The sequence below is a fragment of the Cnephaeus nilssonii genome, assembly GCF_951640355.1.
Source record: "Cnephaeus nilssonii genome assembly, chromosome: 4".
Classification (NCBI taxonomy): Eukaryota; Metazoa; Chordata; class Mammalia; order Chiroptera; family Vespertilionidae; genus Cnephaeus; species Cnephaeus nilssonii.
This window is the reverse complement of record NC_137075.1, coordinates 44,890,910-44,911,289: the sequence shown is the minus strand read 5'-3', so window position 1 is coordinate 44,911,289 and position 20,380 is coordinate 44,890,910. Positions and strand designations below refer to the sequence as shown.

The 20,380-nt window shown below is 46.6% G+C and overlaps 1 protein-coding gene across 1 annotated transcript in view; it reads left to right on the top strand.

Annotated features, from left to right (window-relative positions):
* EHD4 (EH domain containing 4) overlaps positions 1–20,380 on the top strand; it is an 82,314-nt gene that overhangs the window by 46,304 nt on the left and 15,630 nt on the right. The window contains exon 4 of the mRNA XM_079768469.1: positions 14,766–15,178. Within this exon, the coding sequence (XP_079624595.1) occupies positions 14,766–15,178 (413 nt within the window). The remainder of the gene's footprint in view (positions 1–14,765; positions 15,179–20,380) is intronic.

The following is a 20,380-nucleotide window of genomic DNA, read 5'->3' as shown; positions in this document are numbered from 1 at the left end:
TTTTACTTAGTAAAATAAGTGACTCATTTCTTTTTAATAAGGAACCCAGTGTGGACTCACATGGTCCCCACTGACTTGATCTGTCTTTCCTTCTGTGACATAAACCCAGAAATAACTCTCTCTGAGTAATAGTTTGGCTTTAGGAGCGAGTTAGCTGATAATTCAGTTGCTGGAGCTGGACTTCATGACTGGCTAGTTCCCAAATGCTCACAGAACACTCATGCAACTCTGGGAAAGTTTAAAAGGAGGAACAGGGCAGGGCAGGGCATCCAAGGTCAGAAGGTGCTTACAAGCCCTTACAGGCTGTTGATCCTAAAGTTGTCATCCTCTTGGTTTAACAGTTCTCTTTAGAAAATTGTGGCTCGAAGAAACATTATCTTTTTGCCCTTCTGAACTACAAAATGACAAGATTGAAGCCTTGTTTGTAAATATTTGGCCTCATCACGCTTGGGTGGAGTCTGTATACTATTGGCATTTTGCCCCGAGAAAACCCAATGCAAGTACAGACTGACTGTCTGATTTATAGACGTATTGTCTGAGACTTTCTTGCCCGAGGTACACAAAGCCCACTTGAAAATGAGGAATGGGCAGTTTCCCTGTGCATTACACTTGATTCCTGGATCCGACTAGTTATAATAATACAAGGTTGAATGTAATGACCTCTTAAGCATCCTTGAAAGTCTCAAAATTCTACGACTTTTCGTCAGGTCGTTTCTTTCAGCATAGCGTTGTTTAGAATTGAGTGACAAGTAAGTTAAAATTCAGGGCAACTAACTATCCCTATGGAAACATGAAGGACCTTCAAACCAGCCCAAAATGTCACAGGACATGAGTCCAGTGCAATGACTATGATAAAATGACAAAATGAAACTTGCTCCTTTGTCATTTAGATTTAGTCATTGAGTATTCCTGTAGCCACTTAAACGGTTTTGCATTCTTATGCGGGTACTGTAGCTAGTTGATATCTATACAGACACTAAACAGATTCTCTTGAGAACTTGACTCTTTATTTTAGAAAAGCTTAATATTTAGAACCACCATATATAATTTCTTCTTTCTTTTTTCACCATATATAACTTTGAGATCTGGAGAGCACCCTCACTGGTCATCGGACCCATCAGACAGATGTAGAAGCTAAGGGCCGTCAAAGGGAAACGGCTGCGCCAGGCTCTAGGACCTGCAGGTTTTTCTTGGTAAATTTTCACCAACTTCTGTCTCAAGCAAAGAGCCTAAAACGCCTTGTAAGTTACTGTGTGTTTCTAGGGTTCAGTCCTCTTAACCGAATTTTTAATCTGAGATGAAAAATAAGATATGAACGCTAATTTTCCCTTTTACTGGGTCACGTGACCAGAGGCAGCAGTGTTCATCGGGCTAAATGTTCAAGGGGAGCCTTTCTCTGACCCGGCCGAGGTGTGGTGTGAATCTGTGGTGCGAGGGGCCTCCAGGGTCACGTGGCCCCATCTGCCCCGTCCTTATCTTCACAACATCCTCCAGAGGAAGGAAAGACAGGCTGTGGGGTTGGCTTATTTATTTTAGGAGGAAACAGGCACAGAAAAATTATTTCGCAGGGTCTTGGACTACATGCCAAAGGAGAAGGAGTGGGGAGAGGAGATAGGGGATACACAACACCAAGCCCATCCCGGGACAGGCTCAGTCCTAGATTTTATTTCAATTGTGATCTGTTCAACAGACAAACCCCTGCAGGCCAGGCACAGGGAGGCCGGGAACTCTGTTCCTGTAGGTTTATTCATAACCAGTGACCTTCTCCCAGAGGTGACCATCGCTCGCTGAACACCCTGAGGGAGCAGACACTGAACCTCCACAAAACGAACTCGGGACGCCTGTGCAGACGCGGAGGCCACAGTGTTTGCCTGTTGATCTCCTAGATGGGCCTTAGCATCAGCCCCTTCCCACCTACACCCTCTGTGTCTGGTCACCTGGGAGGAAGAGGGGCCAGCTGGAGAGGAGCGGGGAGGCAGGGAGGCTGAGGAGCTGAGTGTCTGTCACTCATTTTCACACAGCTGATGGGGCTGCCTCTTCCCCCAGGGGTTGTGTAGTTGCAAAGACGCTACTTGACCCTCACTGTTTTCTGAGGTGGCCATAGACTGGAAAGCACTAGAAATCCAACCCCAACCACTGTAAACACCATCATAGAAGAAAAGGAACTCCTTCTCAATATTGTTAGCCCAGTCGCCTATGGACCAATCATTTTTACAATATGCTTATTTTTTCTTATTACAAAAATAGTATATAGTCATTGTAGAACACTTAGAAAACTACTTTTTTAAAAAGATGAAAAAAGAAGAAAATAAACGTGATCCCTAATCGCACCATTCTGGTATACCTATGGTGCAGTGCGGTGGGTAACGGCACAGGCTCTGCGCTCCGTCCCTGGGTTTGAATACGGCCTCCCCTGGGAGGTAGCTGTGTGCCCTTGGGTTAGCTCTTTGGCTTCTCTGGGTCTCTGTATCCGGATAATAACAGTACCCGCCTCGTGGGGTTCTTGTGAGGATTGCAGGAGAGCCTGTTGATATCACGCTCTCAGAGCAGTGTAGGAATGTCGATAGGGCCCAGTAAATATTTGCTGCAAGTATTTATTTTTAGCTATTATTCTACACCAACCCCATTAACATTTTCAGAAACAGCCTTTTCCAGTTGCAAAGTAAACTCAGCCTGGAAACAATACAAGGACTCTTTGCACATGTTTAACTGAAGCAGCTGTTATTCTTAACTGAAGTGACTATTTTTGAAAACATATATTTAATACCTGAGGGATCCCAGATATTTGATGTTTATTTTTAGCCAATTTGTACTTGTTATACTTAGTAACAGCCTTTTAAAGAAACTCACAGTACTATTTAAGTAGCTAAATCCTCAAACTTGCTAAAAAAAAAAAATCAGTTACACTTCTTATTCATGTCAATTCACTTCATTAAACCAAGTTTATTCTATTTTATTTTTATTTTATTCATTTAACGTGGGAATCTACCCTCTTAAATGTTTTTGTTGACACTATTACAGAGGTCCTCCATTTCTTCCACTTTGCCCCCTCCACCCAATCTTCACCCCCAACCCAGTCCTTTACCACATTATTGTCTGTGTCCATGGACTCTGCATATATGTTCTTTGGTTAATTTATTCCAGTCCCTCCTACCCCCTACCCTCTTAGATGTTTTAGTGTATAATAGAGTATTATTAACTACTAGAGGCCCGATGCATGAAGATTCATGCAAGAATGGGCCTTTCTTCCCCTGGCTGCTGGCACCGCCTTCGCTCCTTCTGGAGCCGTCTTTCTGCCTTCACTCTGGCCCGGAGCCACCTTTCCACCTTCCCACGCTGCCCAGAGGCCCGGAGCGGCTGGAGCGGTGTGGAACGCCCCGCCCCCAGCTGCTTGGCGCCTGCATATGCAAGTTAACCCACCATCTTTGTTGGGTTAATTTGCATACTCACTCCTGATTGGCTGGTGGATGTCGTGATGGTACGGTCAATTTGCATCTTTCTCTTTTATTAGTGTAGGTAGGCACTGTGTTGTACAACAGATCTCTAGAACTTACTCCTCTTTCTTACCTGAAACTTTCTGCCTGTTGAATAGTAACTACCTGTTTTCCCTGCCACTGGCCCCTGGCAACCACCACTCCACTCTGTGATTCTGATATTGACTATTTCAGATCCCTTATGTAAGTGGAAGCATGCAGTATTTGTCCTTCTATGACTGGCTTATTTCACTTAACATAATGTCTTCCAGCTTCATCCATGTTGTGCATACTGCAGTTTCCTTTTTTAAGGCTGAATAATATTCCACTGTATGTATACAACCATTTTCTCTATCCATTCATCTGTCAATGAACAGTTAGTTGTTTCCACATCTTGGCTATTGTGAGTAGTGCAGCAGTAAACATGAGAGTGCTAATATCTCTTCAAGATCCTGATTTAAATTCTTTTGGATTGCTGGATCAAATGGTAGTTCTATTTTTAAGTTTTCAAAGAATAAACCAAATTTATTGAAAACCTATTATGTTTTATAGTAGATACTGGCTGTACAGTGGTGAACGAAATGAGAGGTGGAGTGTCTGCCTCGTAGAATTGCTGTCTTGTAATCACCAAATAAATATATCACTATCTACACCAGGCATCCTCAAACTACAGCCCGCGGGCCACATGCGGGTGTTTTTGCCGTTTTGTTTTTTTACTTCAAAATAAGATATGTGCAGTGTGCATAGGAATTTGTTCATAGTTTTTTTTTAAACTATAGTCCAGCCCTCCAACGGTCCGAGGGACAGTGAACTGGCCCCCTGTTTAAAAAGTTTGAGGACCCCTGATCTACACTAATAAAAGAGAAACATGCAAATTAACCATCACTCCACTATACCAAGCCACACCCATCAGCCAATCAGGAGTGAGTATGCAAATTAACCCAACCAAGATGGCGGCCAGCCACAGAGCTGGAGCAAGCAGGAGGCTTGGGTTGCCCCCAGCGATGGAGGAAGCCAAGCTTCCCGCCTGCCCTGGTCGGCCCTGGCCAGCCCTGGCCTCCGCTCAAGGCTACAAAGTTTCAATTATAGAAGATAAATAAATTCCAGATACCAGGGCCTCCACTTGGGTCGCTGGGGGGGCGTGGCCAGCCTGCAAACCACCACAGGCCCCTTGCCCAGGCCGCCCCACACCCCAAGGGAACCCCCACCCTGATCCAGGACACCCTTCAGGGCAAACCAGCCAGCCCCCACCCGTGCACCAGGCCTCTATCCTATCTAATAAAATAGTAATATGCAAATTGACCATCACTGCAACACAAGATGGCTGCCCCCATATGGTCAAAGATGGCTGCCCCCATGTGGACACAAGATGCCCACCACAAGATGGCCAGCAGGGGAGGGAAGTTGGGAGGGACCAGGCCTGCAAGGGAGGGCAGTTGGGGGTGATCAAGCCTGCAGGGGAGGACAGTTAGGAGTGACCAGGCCGGCAGAGGAGGAAAGTTGGGGGGGACAGGGCCTGCAGGGAAGGGCAGTTGGGGGGGACCCAGGCCTGCAGGGGAGAGCAGTTGGGGGGGACCAGGCCTTCAGGGGAGGGCAGTTAGGGGTGACCAGGCCTGCAGGTGAGGGCAGATAGGGGCAATCAAGCTGGCAGGGGAGCAGTTGGGCATCAATCAGGCTGGCAGGGGAGTGGTTAGGGGTGATCAGGCTGGCAGGCAGAAGCAGTTAGGGGCAATCAGGAAGGCAGGCAGGTGAGCAGTTGGGTGCCAGCAGTCCTGGACTGTGAAAGGGATTCCACATTGGAGACGGTGCAGGCTGGGCTGAGGGACACAACCCCCCGTACATGAATTTCGTGCACCAGGCCTCTAGTCTCTATATATAAAAGGCTAAGCAACCGTCTGACCAGCTGACTGGTAGCTATGATGTGCAATGACCACCAGGGGGCAGACACTCTGACCAGTAGCTATGATGTGCACTGACCACCAGGGGGCAGATGCTCAACACAGGAGCTGCCGAGCTGCGGTGACTTGGCAGCAGTGGTTCTCGGGTGACACACCCTGGAACCAGAGAGGAGGGAGCCCAATTCCAGGGTGCATCACCTGAGATCTGCCCTCTCACAATCCGGGACCCCTTGGGGGATGTAGGAGAGCTGGTTTTGGCCCACTCCCCACAGGCCAGGCCCAGGGACCCCACCTACTGGAGGGGCCCTACTCACTCCGCAGACACCCTTTGAGCCATGGTGCCGGCCGGCTGGGAGGGACGATGGGAGGTTGGCTCCAGGGCGTGTCTGGCCCATCTCACCCAGTCCTGCCCTGCTGGCCACCTTCTAATTAATTTCCTTTCAATGTGCATGAATCTGTGCACTGGGGTACTAGTAGAGTATAACTGCTATGGAAGAAAAATTATAATGCTATAAGAATATGTATAAACAAGTGCTGGTTAGAATGTGGAGAAAAGGGAATACTAGTTCACTGCTGGTAGGAATGCAGACTGGTGCAGCCACTATGGAAACAATGTGGAGTTTCCTCAAAAAATTAAAAATGGAACTGCCATTTGACCAGTGATCCCACTTCTGGGAATATATCCTAAGAATCCTGAAACACCAACCAGAAAGAGTATATGCATCCCTATGTTTATGGCAGCATTATTTACAATAGGCAAGATCTGGAAACAGCTCAAGTGCCCATCAGCAGATGAGTGGATAAAAAAGCTGTGGTACATTTATACAGTGGAATACTATGCAGCAGTAAAAAAAAAAGGATCTCACCCTAGCTGGTTTGGCTCATTGGATAGAGCATCAGCCTGCAGACTGAAGGGTCCCAGTTTCAATTCTGGTCAAGGGCACATGCCTGGGCTGTGGGCTTGATCCCCAGTAGGGGGTGTGCAAGAGGCAGCCAATCAGTGATTCTCTCTCATCATTGATACTTCTATCTTTCTTTCCCTCTCCCTTCTTTGAAATTAATAAAAACATATTTTAAACAAAAGGACCTCTTACCCTTTGAGACGGCTTGGAGGGACCTGGAGAGTATTATGTTAAGCAAAATAAGCCAGTCAGAGAAAGACAAGTATCACATATGCATGGAATCTAGTGAACAAAATAAACTGATGAATGAAATAGAATCAGAAACATAGAACAGACTGACGAATCTCAGAGGGAAGGAGGGCAGGGGCGGGGGACGGGGTGTGGGAAGAGATTAACCAAAGAGCTTATATGTGTATATGCATTTCCCATGGACATGAACAATAGGGTAGTGAAGGCCTGAGGTGGGGCATGAACTGGGTGGAGGGGAACAGTGGGGGAGAAAATGGGGGGACATCTGTAATGCTCTCAACAATAAATATTTTTTTAAAGAACATGTATATTGGTCCTAGCCAGTGTTCTCAGTGGTTAGAGCATCTGTCCATGAGTCTCGGTCCGGCACATGCAGGAGGCAACCAATTGAAGTCTCTCTCACACATCAATGTTTCTCTCTCTCTCTCTCTCTCTCTCTCTCTCTCTCTCTCTCTCCCTTTCCCTCTCCCTTCTCCTTCCTCCTTCCCTCCCTCCCTCCCTCCCTCTCTCTCTCCTCCCCCTCCCTCCCTTCCTTCCACTCTCTCTCAAAATCAATGGAAAAAATATCCTCGTTAACAACAACAATAAAAGAATATGTATATTGGAGATGGAGCAGAGGGGAGGGCATTCCAAGCAGAGGAAAAGTCTGTGCAAAGGTGCAGAAGCAGGAAAGTACAGGATGCTTTTGGGGAACAGCAAAGAGCCCAGTGTAGTCGGGTTTAGTGAGAGGCTATGAGAAAAGGCTAGAGGGGTGAGGTTGGGGCTAGTGATGGAGAACTTGTTCTGTAAACAGGTTCTAGAAGTAATTTATCTAGAAGTAATCAGGACCCTCACAGTTTTGGGGACTCTGAGCCCTAAGAAGGGGTGGGAATATTTGACCCTTTCTTAGGGGTGGATTAGAGAGGAAGAAGCAGGGATGAGAAAGGCGTTAAGGGGCCTCCAGCACTCTCTCAGCGCCTGCAGGACAGGGACAGGCTGTGCTGGACAATCAACTAGGTGCTAGAGGGACACAAAGATAGACACGACACGTAGGGGTCTCGGGAGAGAGGCTGGTGTTACCCAAACAAATCTACACAGTCAGTGTTGGGGGAGGGGTGTGAATGCCCACCCTGAATGTTAGCTGCCAGCTCCAGCGGGGCAGCCAGGGCCTATCAAAGCGGAGCAGTCTGAGCAGAGCCTTGGGCCGAGTCCAGCTTGGCCAGTGGCCTGGCCACCCCAAGAATGGAGCTGGGGGCATGGGAGGGAGAACCTGGCCTCAGTCCTGCTGTCCTTCATTATCTTGCATCCTTTTATTGACACAAGTCTTGTTTAAAACTCATGTAATTAGAAACTTGGCTCTGGGAACAAATTGAGGCTTTTTTTTTTTCTGTTCTATTAAAACTATTCCGCCAAATTTGCCTCCTTAGGGCCCCCACCCTATATTTACCTGAGCCAGGGGGCTACTGTTCTAACCTCAGATGCCATTTCCTGGTGGGTCCCTGTGGCCGGGATGGAGACCAGTTTCCATGGGGGCTGTGACGGAAGCCCCTGATTGGGTGGAAGGGGCCCTTTCCTTCCTGCCCCCTCCCTTAGTTCCCAGAACATGGAGCCAGGAATGCCAAGCGGGATCTTCCACAGGACAAACACTCTTTCCCAGCTCCCAGGGCTATAGAGCTTTTGGGTCTTTCTGCAAAGATAGAAATTATATTTTTAAACATTGGACTGATTACATCTCTGTTTTGTTCCAGGCTAATAAAAGTTCCACTGAAAGTTCTTATAGAACTGAAATGTCTATAATTGAATGAATAAATTTTAAAAATATATTGAGCACCATGGAGACAGTTCTATTATTATGTTGATTCCTGCACACACACATACCCCCCACACACTGGTACTTACATACATACATACATACCACCTGCATGCATGCTCACATGTACACACACACACACACACACACACACACACACACACACTCAGAGCTTTCTTGTCCCTAATCCATCACCAAGAGAGGCTCTTTTCACACCACGGCCAGAAGGCAGATCATGTGAAATTACACGACTCTCAAAATTCTAATGGATTAGCCAAATTTTAACATTAATTTCTTTGATTAAGACTGATTTCAGCTAAAGTGTAGGGCTCCTGCTTTAGCTAAATTCAACTGCATATCAGCCCGATTAGCTACATGGCCCCTTGATGAACAGATTTCATCTTCCAGGTCCTGCAGCAGTTCGCGAGATGCGTATCTTTAAACCAGTTTAGCAGCTTTCGGTTCTTTCTTTCTTCCCTCCTCTTTCTTTCTTTCCTTCCTCCTTTTCCTCTTTATTTCTTCTTTATTTTTTACTTTTTACATCAATTTTATTGAAGTACAGCATGTAATAATGCACTTATTTTAATTGTATTCAAGTTTTGACAAACGTGCATACTCGTGTTACCAACATCATCATCAAGAAATAGAAACTTTCTGTCACCCCGAGAAGTTCCTTCTTTGTTCAGGCCACTTGGCAGTCCGTCCCAGCCCCACCCTCAGCCACAGGCAACTGCTGATCTGTTCCCGGTCACTGTAGCTTAGCTCTGCCTGTTCCGGGATTTAGATTAAATGGACTCACACAGTGTGTACTCTTTAGTGCCTGGCTTCTCTCACTCACCATGATGTTTCTGAGATCCACCCAAGTTGCATGTGTCAGCTTATCGCTTTAATTCCACTGTGTAGATGTACCACAGTTTATCTGTTTACCTGTTCGGGACATTTGGATTGTTTGCATTTGAGGGCTATTATGGGTAAAGCTAGCAGTCTCCTTTTTATAGCTGTATGTTCCTCAGCAACAGTTTCAGCCACATCCTAGGCACTTGGTAATTATTAATTAATCCATTCTTTACTTTTGTATCTAACATGTTTTGTTAAATTCCAAGATGTATTTCCAATTTCTGGAGAGATGTGTGCCAAAAAATTGTCTCAAGCCAAATCAGGCAATGTTTAATGCACTTCCACAGAAAACATTCAGTCCTCAGAAGCGTTTGCTGAGACCCACTCTTGGTGAGCACTGTTAGCTGCTGAGAGAGCAGGTAGGAAGGTGCCCCACCCCCAGACGTTCCAGGCCCAGCCAGGGAAACGCCGAGAACTAACACAGTACCGTTCTCTGGGTGCTGTGAGACCCTACAAAAGCCCAAGAGAGCTAGGGTGGCTTCTCAGAGGGCACAGCTTGGTCTCCGAGGCCGAGTCGGAGCCGTGGTGTGTTCACTCAGAAGTGGGCACCAGGTGGACAGCGCATGTCTGCACCAAAGACCGTCAACTCAAAATGCAGACACTGTGTAGGCCAAACAGAGCAGCAGCGGGGGCCACGTTCAGTCTGAGGACCACTGGTTTTCAACCCGCTTTTACGTGGCGGTCCTGTCACAGACCTGCTTCATGTTAAATGGGACCTGGCCACCTTCTGTAACAGAATCTTTGGGAACATCCACTACTCTCCCCTTACTGAGTACAGCATATGCCCTGCGTTATCCCAGCCAGCGTGCTCATACACTGGACTTTCTTACGCCAGGAAGTATCTGCGATAGAACCAGGGATTTCTTTTAGGTGTAACCTGGGGTCTTTAAAACCAACTGGTAGAACTCATCCGTTTCACAAGCAGGAAAAGAAAGGCCACGAGCTCTGTTTATAAAGCATGAGCGGCTCTCTGCGCAGGCTCTGTCCTTTACTCGCTATTTTCTGAGCACCGGTCCCCTCGCTTGGCTCATGCTTCGTTGCACTGTCACCTTTACGCTAATTAATTTTGTTTCTCCCCATGGTGGCAGACAATACTTTGCCAAGCTAGACACCCTTCAACAAACATTTATTGCACCTCCCACCATGGACCAGGCACCGGACACAAAGATTTTAAAAATAACTAGTAGATAACATTTTGGAGAGCTTTCTAGGTGCCACGATGTTTCTAAATGCTTCCACATATGTTAACTCCACAGCCCCATGAGGTATGTGGATACTATCATTAGCTCCATTTTCCAGATGAGGAAAAGAGGCACAGAGCGGTTAAGTAACTTGCCCACATCTCAGAACTAGTGAGTAATGGAGCCAGGATTAGGTTCCAGGCAGCCTGAGTCCGAAGCCCACACTGAGAACCACTGTCTTGTGCAACCATGAGGAAGACATGTCCCTGCAGTTAAAGAATTTATGGTCTAATAAGAGCCCCATCCATCCATCCAATGATAACACTCTGTAAGGGGGTGTGATAGGAGCGTAGCAAAGGGTTCCGGGAGCTCAGAAGAGGGAGCAGTTGAGTCCACCTGCAGCCAAGGAGGGAGCAGAAACAATAGTACTAGCTCATACCGATTCAAAGGTTACTACCTCTCAACACTATATTGACACATTAAAGGCATTTTCTCATGAAATCACTCACTAACCTGATTTTACAGATGAGAAAATGGGGGCTTAAAGAAGTTAAGTAGCATATAGCTTAATCAAGGCTCACCCACGTGTTTTGAAGAATGAGGAAGATTTAGGCTAGATTTCTAGATCCTAAACCAGAGGGGAAGGGCTTGCCAGGGCCAAGGCCCAGCAGGAGCAGTAATAGTGGAGCTTGCATGAATTTTAAAATCCATCTTCAAATAAACAGATTCAAAGTCTGTGTTTCCTCAATTCCATGATGCACCATCTAACCATCTATTGGTAACTTTTAATAATAAAAAGAAACTAAGTGTGTTTTGTTTTGCTGACCAACAATAACATAGACATAGCTGCAATCCATGCCTTAGTATTCAGTCCAAGGCAGTGGTTCTCAAACTGTACCAGGCATCGAACTCAGCTGGGGAGCTTATAAAATGCAGGTCACCAAACCCAAACACAGGGATTTGGAGTCTGTGTTTCTGGGAGTTGCTGGGAGTCCACGTTTTAGCAGGCCTCTTGATTCTGGTGCAAGGCCACGTTTGAGAATCAGTGGTCTCTAGGTCACTGTTTTCCTTCTGCCTTTATTCAGGCAGACTAAACATCATAAATTAAATCATTTCTTAAAAATCAGCCAGAACTTTTTGGTAGATAGGGATTCAGTGCCCATCTTATATCATGAAGATAGAAGAATTGAGCAGAACTGTTCAGCCTTAAAAAGGAAGGAAATTCTGACACATGCTACAACATGGATGCACCTTGAGGACATTATGTTAAAGTGAAGGAAGCCAGTCACAGAAAGACAATGCTGCAGAGAGTTCCAGTTTGGGAAGATGAAAAGAGTTCTAGGGGTGGATGGTAGTGGTGATTGCACAACCACATGAATGTACTTAACGCCAAAAAATAATAATAAAAACTGGGGTGGGGGATTGAGTAAACCAACCTTTCTCAGCTTTGATAATTCTGGTTTCTTCTGAAACACTGATTTCTTCACCTTAGATTGTGACGCCTGATGTCTGACAAATGATCCTTTTGCACCTGCTCAGTGACAAACACCTATCTACCTACCTGTACTACTCTAACCTTGTTAAGCTCTCATTGTTATCTTAAAACAAGAGAATGTGTACGTGCAGCCATTCCTCCAGAGATGAGTAATGGTTCACTTATAATAAATTTACATCTGACAGTTCGGTGCCCTTAACTTTTTATTGCACCAAAGCATTGGAATAAAGTGTTTTTTTTAAAAAACATTGAAAGTAACAATTAGGAACTCAAATTTAAGTTAAAGCTTAAACACATGTGTTGCCATCAGGGCCAACCCCTCCAGCCAGGTGGCCCTCGGAGGAAGAGATGCTGTCTGCTTGGCTGACCTTCGTGTGCACCTGTGGTGACAGTTATGGGCGTGGCAAGTCTCCTTCGGTACTGATTGTAAGAAGCAGGCAGAAGTCAGAAATTGTCGGATGTGGGGCGGCGGTGGGGGGTGGGGGGATTATTTACAGTCACAGCCCTTGGTAGCACACCAAAGAAGCTGATTCTGGCTAACTTAAGCAGGAAATGACTTTTCTAAAAGATCAGGATGTTCACAGAATGAATGAGAAGGTTGGAGAACATGGCTCAAAAGCTAGCTTAGGAAGCCACCACCACTATGATTGAAGTCTCATTCTCCCTTCTCCCTGTGTCTGCATCATTCCCTCCAGATTCAGTAATTCGCCGTGGTGGGAGGCGATGATTGTCTGATTCTAGACCACCTGTGCCCTAACCTGCTCTAATGAGGCAAGGGCCTGTGTGCCACACCGGCAGCTGCTTTGGCCCACAAGGAGCCTCCCAACCACGGCAGGAAGGGCGTTCAGAAAAGTGCATGTTGTGCACCCAACACAGATATTCTTTGACCTGTCTCTGAACCTCCAGTTACCTGATTTTGGTCACAAAGGAGACCAAGTGAGAAAGTTTTGGGGTCAGAGAGAGGCCAATCATCACTACTGGAAAAGCACGTTCACAGGCAGGTTCTTCTGGGGGGCGGGTCCAAGCTGCCTTCCCAGCTCCCAGGAACAGCGCCTCCCTCCATCTGCTGGTCCCCCACCAGGACCTGCGGCTCTCTGGCCCACAAGCCAGTCCCCAGTGACAGAACCACTTACTCTTATCTCGGGAGACAGTTTGTTCTGGCCTCACAGGGAAAGAACTCAGAGTGAGAGCTTGACTCTGAATCTCTTTACATGCTGCTGTGTGACCCGTTCGATAGGTTTTTTTATTTTCCTCTGTTCTACACTGGCTGCTGACAGCAATGACAGTAAACTTGGGCCCCATTCTGAGGACTACTTTTGTCCTCGCCGTCCCCTGGGAATCAGGAGTGAGGCAGAATAGAGAAGTGAACCTCCTGACCCGGGAGCACACAAACGGGTGCTGATGATAAATACCGCCTTCGGGCAGCAGTTTCCTCCGGGAGGACGGGTGCACAGGCCGCCTCAGCATTGCTGAGCACTTTAGTTTTACATTAAAAATGTGTCTGAATCAGTTTGCTCGTTCAACTACTCCCCTTACACCTGCTCTTCAAATTTCATGGGAAGTTTAGTGCATGGATTTCTTTATTTCTGCCAAATAGATCACTGTCCTCTAGACACTTTCTCATCCATCTTAGATCCCTCACTCCCAATATCCCAAAATGGGTGTTAACATTTTTGTATTTCTGCTGCAGTATGCATCCATAGGCAATTGAGTATTTCTTGGTTTTGTTTTTGCATTTTACCTGAACGTTATCAGACTGTACATATCCTTTTGAAACTGATTGTTTTGTTTTTAACTCACCAATTTTTTTGGAGATTGGCCTGTGTTGACAAGTAAAAATCTAGTTCATCCTCAGTGCTGTATGGTATTTTGTTATATAAATAAACTAGACTTATTTATGATTCTCTAGACTTGTTTGCATTCGGAAGTTTTCAAAATCTAAAACAAGAGACACACGCACTCCAGTAGGAGTCAAGAAAGATGCCATCCAGGCCCTGATTGGCTGCACTGAGACTCTGATTCTGAAGCTAATCAGATTGAGATTAAAAATAAACCTCCTCTTATTAGCTTTTTTGGGGGACTCTGCTCCCTGGGGAAATCCTGAAAGCCTGACCACAGGCTGAGGTGTGCTGCTGTAACTGCATGATGTGAAGTGTATTGGTTCGTGGCCAAAGCAAACTAAACAGAGCTTGTGGTGGGCCTCGCCACTTTAAAAAAGCAATTGGCAGGAGACCATTTCATAGAATGGCTGTGAGACATAATTTTTTAAAAATATTTACAACATCCTTAAGATATAAATAGTCCAAATGATAAATATTGGTCACAATTTCAGCCAGCCCAACCTTTGACCTCCTTAACACTCTTAAAAACTTGGGTCAAGAAAAGGCAATTCCTCTCTTGTTGTGCTTACTGAACACCCAGTGGGTCTCCAGGTGGCCAACAGGTTTTCTTTCTTCTCCATCTCTGGTACTGTCAGAAAGTGAGAAGCTGAGAGAAGTAGGAGCTTTTGACCCAGGGCCTGCGGTTTTATAGAGCCATTGATCATCTTTTCCATCGATCCAAAGACCGTGCTAGGGGAAATAGGAGACTTGTGAGGACTCGCTGAAATTTGGGAATAAGCAGTGCCTAATGTGACTGCAAGCCCCTTTCTAATCCCTGTTTCTTCCCACAGAAGGGCTCCTGGGAGCACCAGGGTTAACGAGATGCACCCAATCCAGGGGCCCCATTTGAAGTGATTTTCAGGTCGAGGCCTCCACTGCCTCCAGCTTGGAGACGGGTCCGCTCCCTGGCCACTGCTGGAGGACCAGTGATTCCCAGACTCTCGTTACATGTGTCTCCCACACGCAGCAGGCTGTACTGACGTGCTCCTCTCTCCACCCAGGGTACGACTTCTGCCAGGTCCTGCAGTGGTTCGCTGAGCGGGTCGACAGGATCATCTTGCTCTTTGACGCTCACAAACTGGACATCTCGGACGAGTTCTCGGAGGCCATCAAGGCCTTCCGGGGCCAGGACGACAAGATCCGCGTGGTGCTAAACAAGGCCGACCAGGTGGACACGCAGCAGCTGATGCGCGTCTACGGAGCCCTCATGTGGTCCCTGGGCAAAGTCATCAACACGCCCGAGGTGCTGCGCGTCTACATCGGCTCCTTCTGGGCGCAGCCCCTGCAGAACACTGACAACCGCCGGCTCTTCGAGGCCGAGGCCCAGGACCTCTTCAGAGACATCCAGAGCCTCCCCCAGAAGGCAGCGGTGCGCAAGCTCAACGACCTCATCAAGCGAGCGAGGCTGGCCAAGGTAAGCAGCACAGTCCGGCACCAGCCTCAGGCAGGGACACTTCCCGCTCTCTTGAGAGAAAGGGGGTGCCCCATCCCAGGAGACTTAGGGAATGAACTTGTCAGAGGGTAGAAGAGAGCCTTGAGATTGGTGTCCCCATTTGAATTCTGGCTCCTAGCTCTCTAACCTTGGCAAATGGCCTTACCCCTCCAAACCTGTTTTCTAATCTGTAAAATGGGGCTAAGAAGAGCAGTCACAGGTGTTAGTGACCTATTGGCATGCGGTATTTCTCTTCTCCAGTGGATACAGCTGGACTTAACCTTCAGGGTACTCGATACCCAACATTATTTTCTAATCAAGGCTGGTAAATCATGTCATAGCCTTTGTAGATTTCAAGATTTTTTTTGAACTACTTTTAAATGCACATGGACATATTTAATTTACCTGTCATTGTTGAGAGCCTAGTGACTCAAGATGCAGCTGTATTTGATCATATAAAGAAAGAAAAAGCTGAGCCCAGCCGGTGTGGCTCAGTTGGGCATCATCCTGTGCACCAGGAGGTTGCCAGTTCAATTCCTGGTCAAGGTTCAATCCCCAGTAGGCAGCCGATCGATGTTTCTCTCTCATCAGTGTTTATATATCTCAATCTCCCTCTCTGAAATCAATAAAAACATTTTTTTAAAAAAGAAAGAGCCGGGAGCTCACTGGGAGTGCCAAGCACGTGGCACTTTTTGCCACCCTTGAGCATTTGCCTCCCTCTGCATGGGCCAGTGTGGCCTGGGTCTAGAGAGGCACAAAATACTGCCTTGGACGGACACCGGGAATAATGAGGCCTGTGTAAATGGGGGCAGGGAGCAGTCAACTTGCTGAGTTTACTTCTAGGAAAAAAGCTTGTCTTCTTTTTTTCTTCCTGAGAATAGTGCTGGCTTGTTCCTTTTTATAAAGGAACATGTTTAAAGTACAGCTGATCCAGCCCGAGCTTCTCAGTGCCAGTGTGCTCCGGGGCAGCACCAAGCTGTGCAGGGGGCCGGGAACAGCCCCGGGCGGGTAAAGGAGAGCTCGGCCCGCGGCCTGCGATGCCATCCACTTTACACCACCTGCAGTTGCATGGCCGTTGGTGAACTTGTTGCTTAAACGGACACGGAGTCACCTGAGATTTTCTTTTTGCCGTATTTATATTCCTTAAAAATACTCTTAGATTTTGGTGTGTTCATCTTTATTTCTCTTGATCCAGTCTTCCTTTTGCAAGTCAACCCTTGCAGAGGGCCTGCCGTGTTTCAGAAGCATTACGGTCTGCATTGAATGTGTAATTTTGTCTGATCCAGCCAGTAATTGCACAGTCAGGCACTGTCTTCATTTCTCCTGCTAAAGGGAGCTAAAGCTCAGAGCGGTGAAGCCACTTGCCCAAGGCCTCGTAGCCTGTAAGTTGCAAAATACAGATTTCAACCCCAGCGAGTCTGACTCCTTGGCCTGGAAAGCGTTCACCTGAAATCCAGCGTGGACGGCATCCATTGCTCCTCAATGAGTGTCCTTGCTTTCTGCGCTGATCTGCCACTGTTTATTCTATAAAATTCTCTACAGAAACCTACAAAAGTTTAGAGGTTTATCGAGCTGACATTTTGAAAAAGCGTATTCAGATGTCACCTAAGAGGTGTCAGATCTGAGTTGGGGTATGGAGTGTGTCTATTTATAGAATACCATAATGAGGCAGAATTCATGACGCATCCAAAAATAAACGGGGTGTTACTGTCCAGCCAGTTCTGTGGAGATCAAACTCGAGGTGTCACGAAGATGGCATTTGAATAATATGAAACACGGCACTCTGACCAAAGAACTCTTGAAACTTAATGATTTCCTGGCTTTTTCTACTTAGGTATTTTTTTCACAGCTCTGTTTCACATAACAGGAAACCCCTGGAGTGGGTTTTGGTTAGCCTCAAAGATCACACACCTCATGGTATCAGTACACATCATTCTATGGAGAGTGTCCATAATCTAAGACGCAGTCGAGGTTCGTCTCATGATTCTTTAAAGTAAGCTACTTGGGGAAAGACCCAAAAAGCATTTAGAAAACATAATTGAGTAGTATTCAGCTATGAATCAAATAGCCAAATTAAAAAATAAGGCTCTTACAAACCTGAGGTGATGGTGTTTTATGGGATAAATGCACAAAAGTAAAAACCGAAGCCAGTTCACCAGCAGACCTCACCCTTTATAACACATTGCCCAAGAATAGGAAAGGTTCCTGCCCACTTGGAGATCTTTGCTCAACAAAAAAATGAGTCAACATTTGAGGAAGGAACAACTAAAAATGAGAAGGAAAAGGAGAGGCCAGTGATTTTCGGGGTTCACTATAGTTCTGCAGAATTTAGTTTCATCTTCAAAGCGTGTTCTCTTCTTGGTCACGTGTAATGTGCAGAGCCCAGCTTTCTGGTTCATCTGTCAGTTCCTTCTGTGGAGAAGTAAGACATTTTGAACTTTACCAGAGGGACCCAGGTTAAGGTGTGTGAGTCACTCCATAGTAGGTGATGATGGTCCGCCATTGGGGCTTTTAAAAATAGCTCAATGGGCAGCCCCAAGCTGCTGTGGGGGTGTGTGTCAGTGCTTGAGCCCATATAGGGAAGCATGTCTCTTTGAAGGTTGACCTGGCTGGGTGATCCCCTCAAGTCCCCTTTAAGCTGTTCAGAATCATATGACCATCAGTGCCAGCTTTGACTTCAACAGAACAGCCAAGCCCCGCTCAAGTGGGAACCTGTCAGCTGCTTTTCTCTGCCTCTTGCAGTCTCACACTTGCTGACCCCATGGGTTCATCTTTTGGGTATTTGTGAACAGAATTCCTTATGTCATCATAAGCCCCCTTTAAAAATGTGCTGATCCTCTGATGTTAAGTGCTCTATGCAAGGTTCCAGCTGGGCCTACAAAGGCGCAGGTCTCCACCAGGTCGTGTCAAGCTTGCAGATGAGGTTGCACAGTGTAGAATCACGTTTTTCCAGACTAACTTCCCTCACACTGCTTCCGATATCCAAATTCCATTCCTACTGACCATGAGCACTGGAAGCTTCCAGTCTCGCTGCTGGAGGTTGCCCTTCAAGCCCAGGTGGATGTATCCAGTCTGAGTACATGCTTCTCAGTCTTGGATATATATGAACACTGTCACTGGGCACAATTAACGAGGTTGCGGCAGAGTTTGTATGTGAACTGTCAGTTCATGTTCATTTAAAGGGAGCACATCTTTCTGCTCATGGAGTTATTAGCCCAGAGAAAACGTGACATTTGGGCTTTTCCAGATTTATACAATAAAATAAATGGGTGAATTGGATAAGATAAGATTGTTCAAAAGCCCCCAGGGCTCAATGTCCTTCACTTGTGAATAAGGCACTAGGGACCCGAATTCACCCTATTACTATTTAAATATGGAGAGTTTATTAATTTTTCAATAAGAACTAAATGGCCACAAGCCTTCTCTGGCATTGCTACCTCCAGCTGTTGGTCTTTGACCATTAATCAATAGCAAGTAACATTTTACTCCTCTTTCTAATGGACAGAGTGCCTTCAAGTCTTAACAACCCTCCCTTGTGAGGTAAGGGTTCTAATTTATAAATTGCAAACGAGCAAACTGAGGCGGGGATTAGCCGTCTCTCCGGGAGCTGCTCAGGGAGTGGCAGTGGTGGTCTGCCCTGCCCCCCCCCTCTCCTCCCTCTGTCCCCTTCCCACTCCCATATGTCTTCTCAGTGAGTTTTCTCTCCTTCTGAAGAACAAAAGGCGTCAGACTGTTTCCACCTCCTTCCACAGGGACCACCACCTGGTCTGGCCCTCCCTCCGCCATGTATCTGGAGACACCCCTTTGACACATAAGGGCTTTTGTTGATGCTGACTGGGGATTCCAGCCCTCCCAGCTGTGCTCTGTTTGCCACGAGACCTTAGAAATGTACAGGGGCCATCCTGCCAGAAGATTGCAGTCTTTACCCACATTGTGTCCATAGTGTTGTGTTTCATATCTGTTTCTTGTGTGCCGAAGGGAAGAGTAAATGACCTTCCAAATGAGTTAGGAATAATCAGAAGCCAACCCTCAAAGTTTCCCACACTTGTTCTATAGGACGCAGTTCATTTTGAATTCCAGATCTTCAACAGCTTCAGTAACTTTTTAAATTCATACTCATAGAAAGCAATTCTATAAGAATGAGGCAGTTGAATGGTGGTGTCAACTCGCCATTCCCTAACTAGCTGGGTGACCTTGAGTAAGGTCGTATGAATTTCCTGGAACCAGGTGTTCACTTCGTGATTTAATACTCCATGATTTAATACTCCATGATTCTAAGGATTATAATTTACCTCGTAACTTGATAAGCTCCTTAGAGGTGGGGCCCATTCATAGAATCTGACCCTGGTTATTGTCTCAGGATGCCCAGGAAAGGGCAGGAGGGGGGTGGTCATGCAGAGACAGCACAATAGGAAATTTCCACAAAACAGGCCAGTGGAACTTCCTGGACGTGGAGATTGAGGCTAAGATTATCCTGCAGCATGAGTCGGCCACCTGAGGGTCATGACTCAGGTAACTCCAGGCAGGTGGGAGGAGGAGGGAGTTGAGGACTGGCACAAAAACTGCCCCAGTTATCTCAGAGCCCTGAGGCCTGGTGTCCAAACATGGCCCATTATTCAGCAGCCTCAGTCATCAGCCACTGAACAACATGAGGGCTGAGCTCAGGGAGCAGGTGCCAGGCATGAGGTGGTAGGTGCACATCACCCACAGTTCAGCCCAGGTAGAGCAGGCCCCTGGGTGCCAGGAAGTGCTCAGGAACAGAGTGCCAACCCTAGAGGGCCAGGGCCTGGGTGGGGAGTCAGCCTTCCCTGAGCAGGGCCTGGAAGCTCGGAGGTACCTCAATAGTAGATGGTGAGGGGTCTTAGGGAGCCCTCCAAGTCCTTCAGGGCTACACAGGGCCCTCCCCCGCTCCATCCAAACCGAGTCAGGCATCACTACCCAAGAAAAGGAAATTACTGGTCTTACCACCTATTCATCATATCCTCAGGAATTCACTTAAAGCCCATTGCTCTAAAGTAAAGATTCCCAAACTTTGGGATTCTCTATCTCAAAGAATCATGTAAATATTATAATTGAAAAATAACTAAATAAACAAGTTTACTAGTGACAGAAAGTTTAGAATCATCTCCCCCAACCTATACTTGTAGCAGTAGCCAGACAGCACAATGGGTTCTTATGTACAAA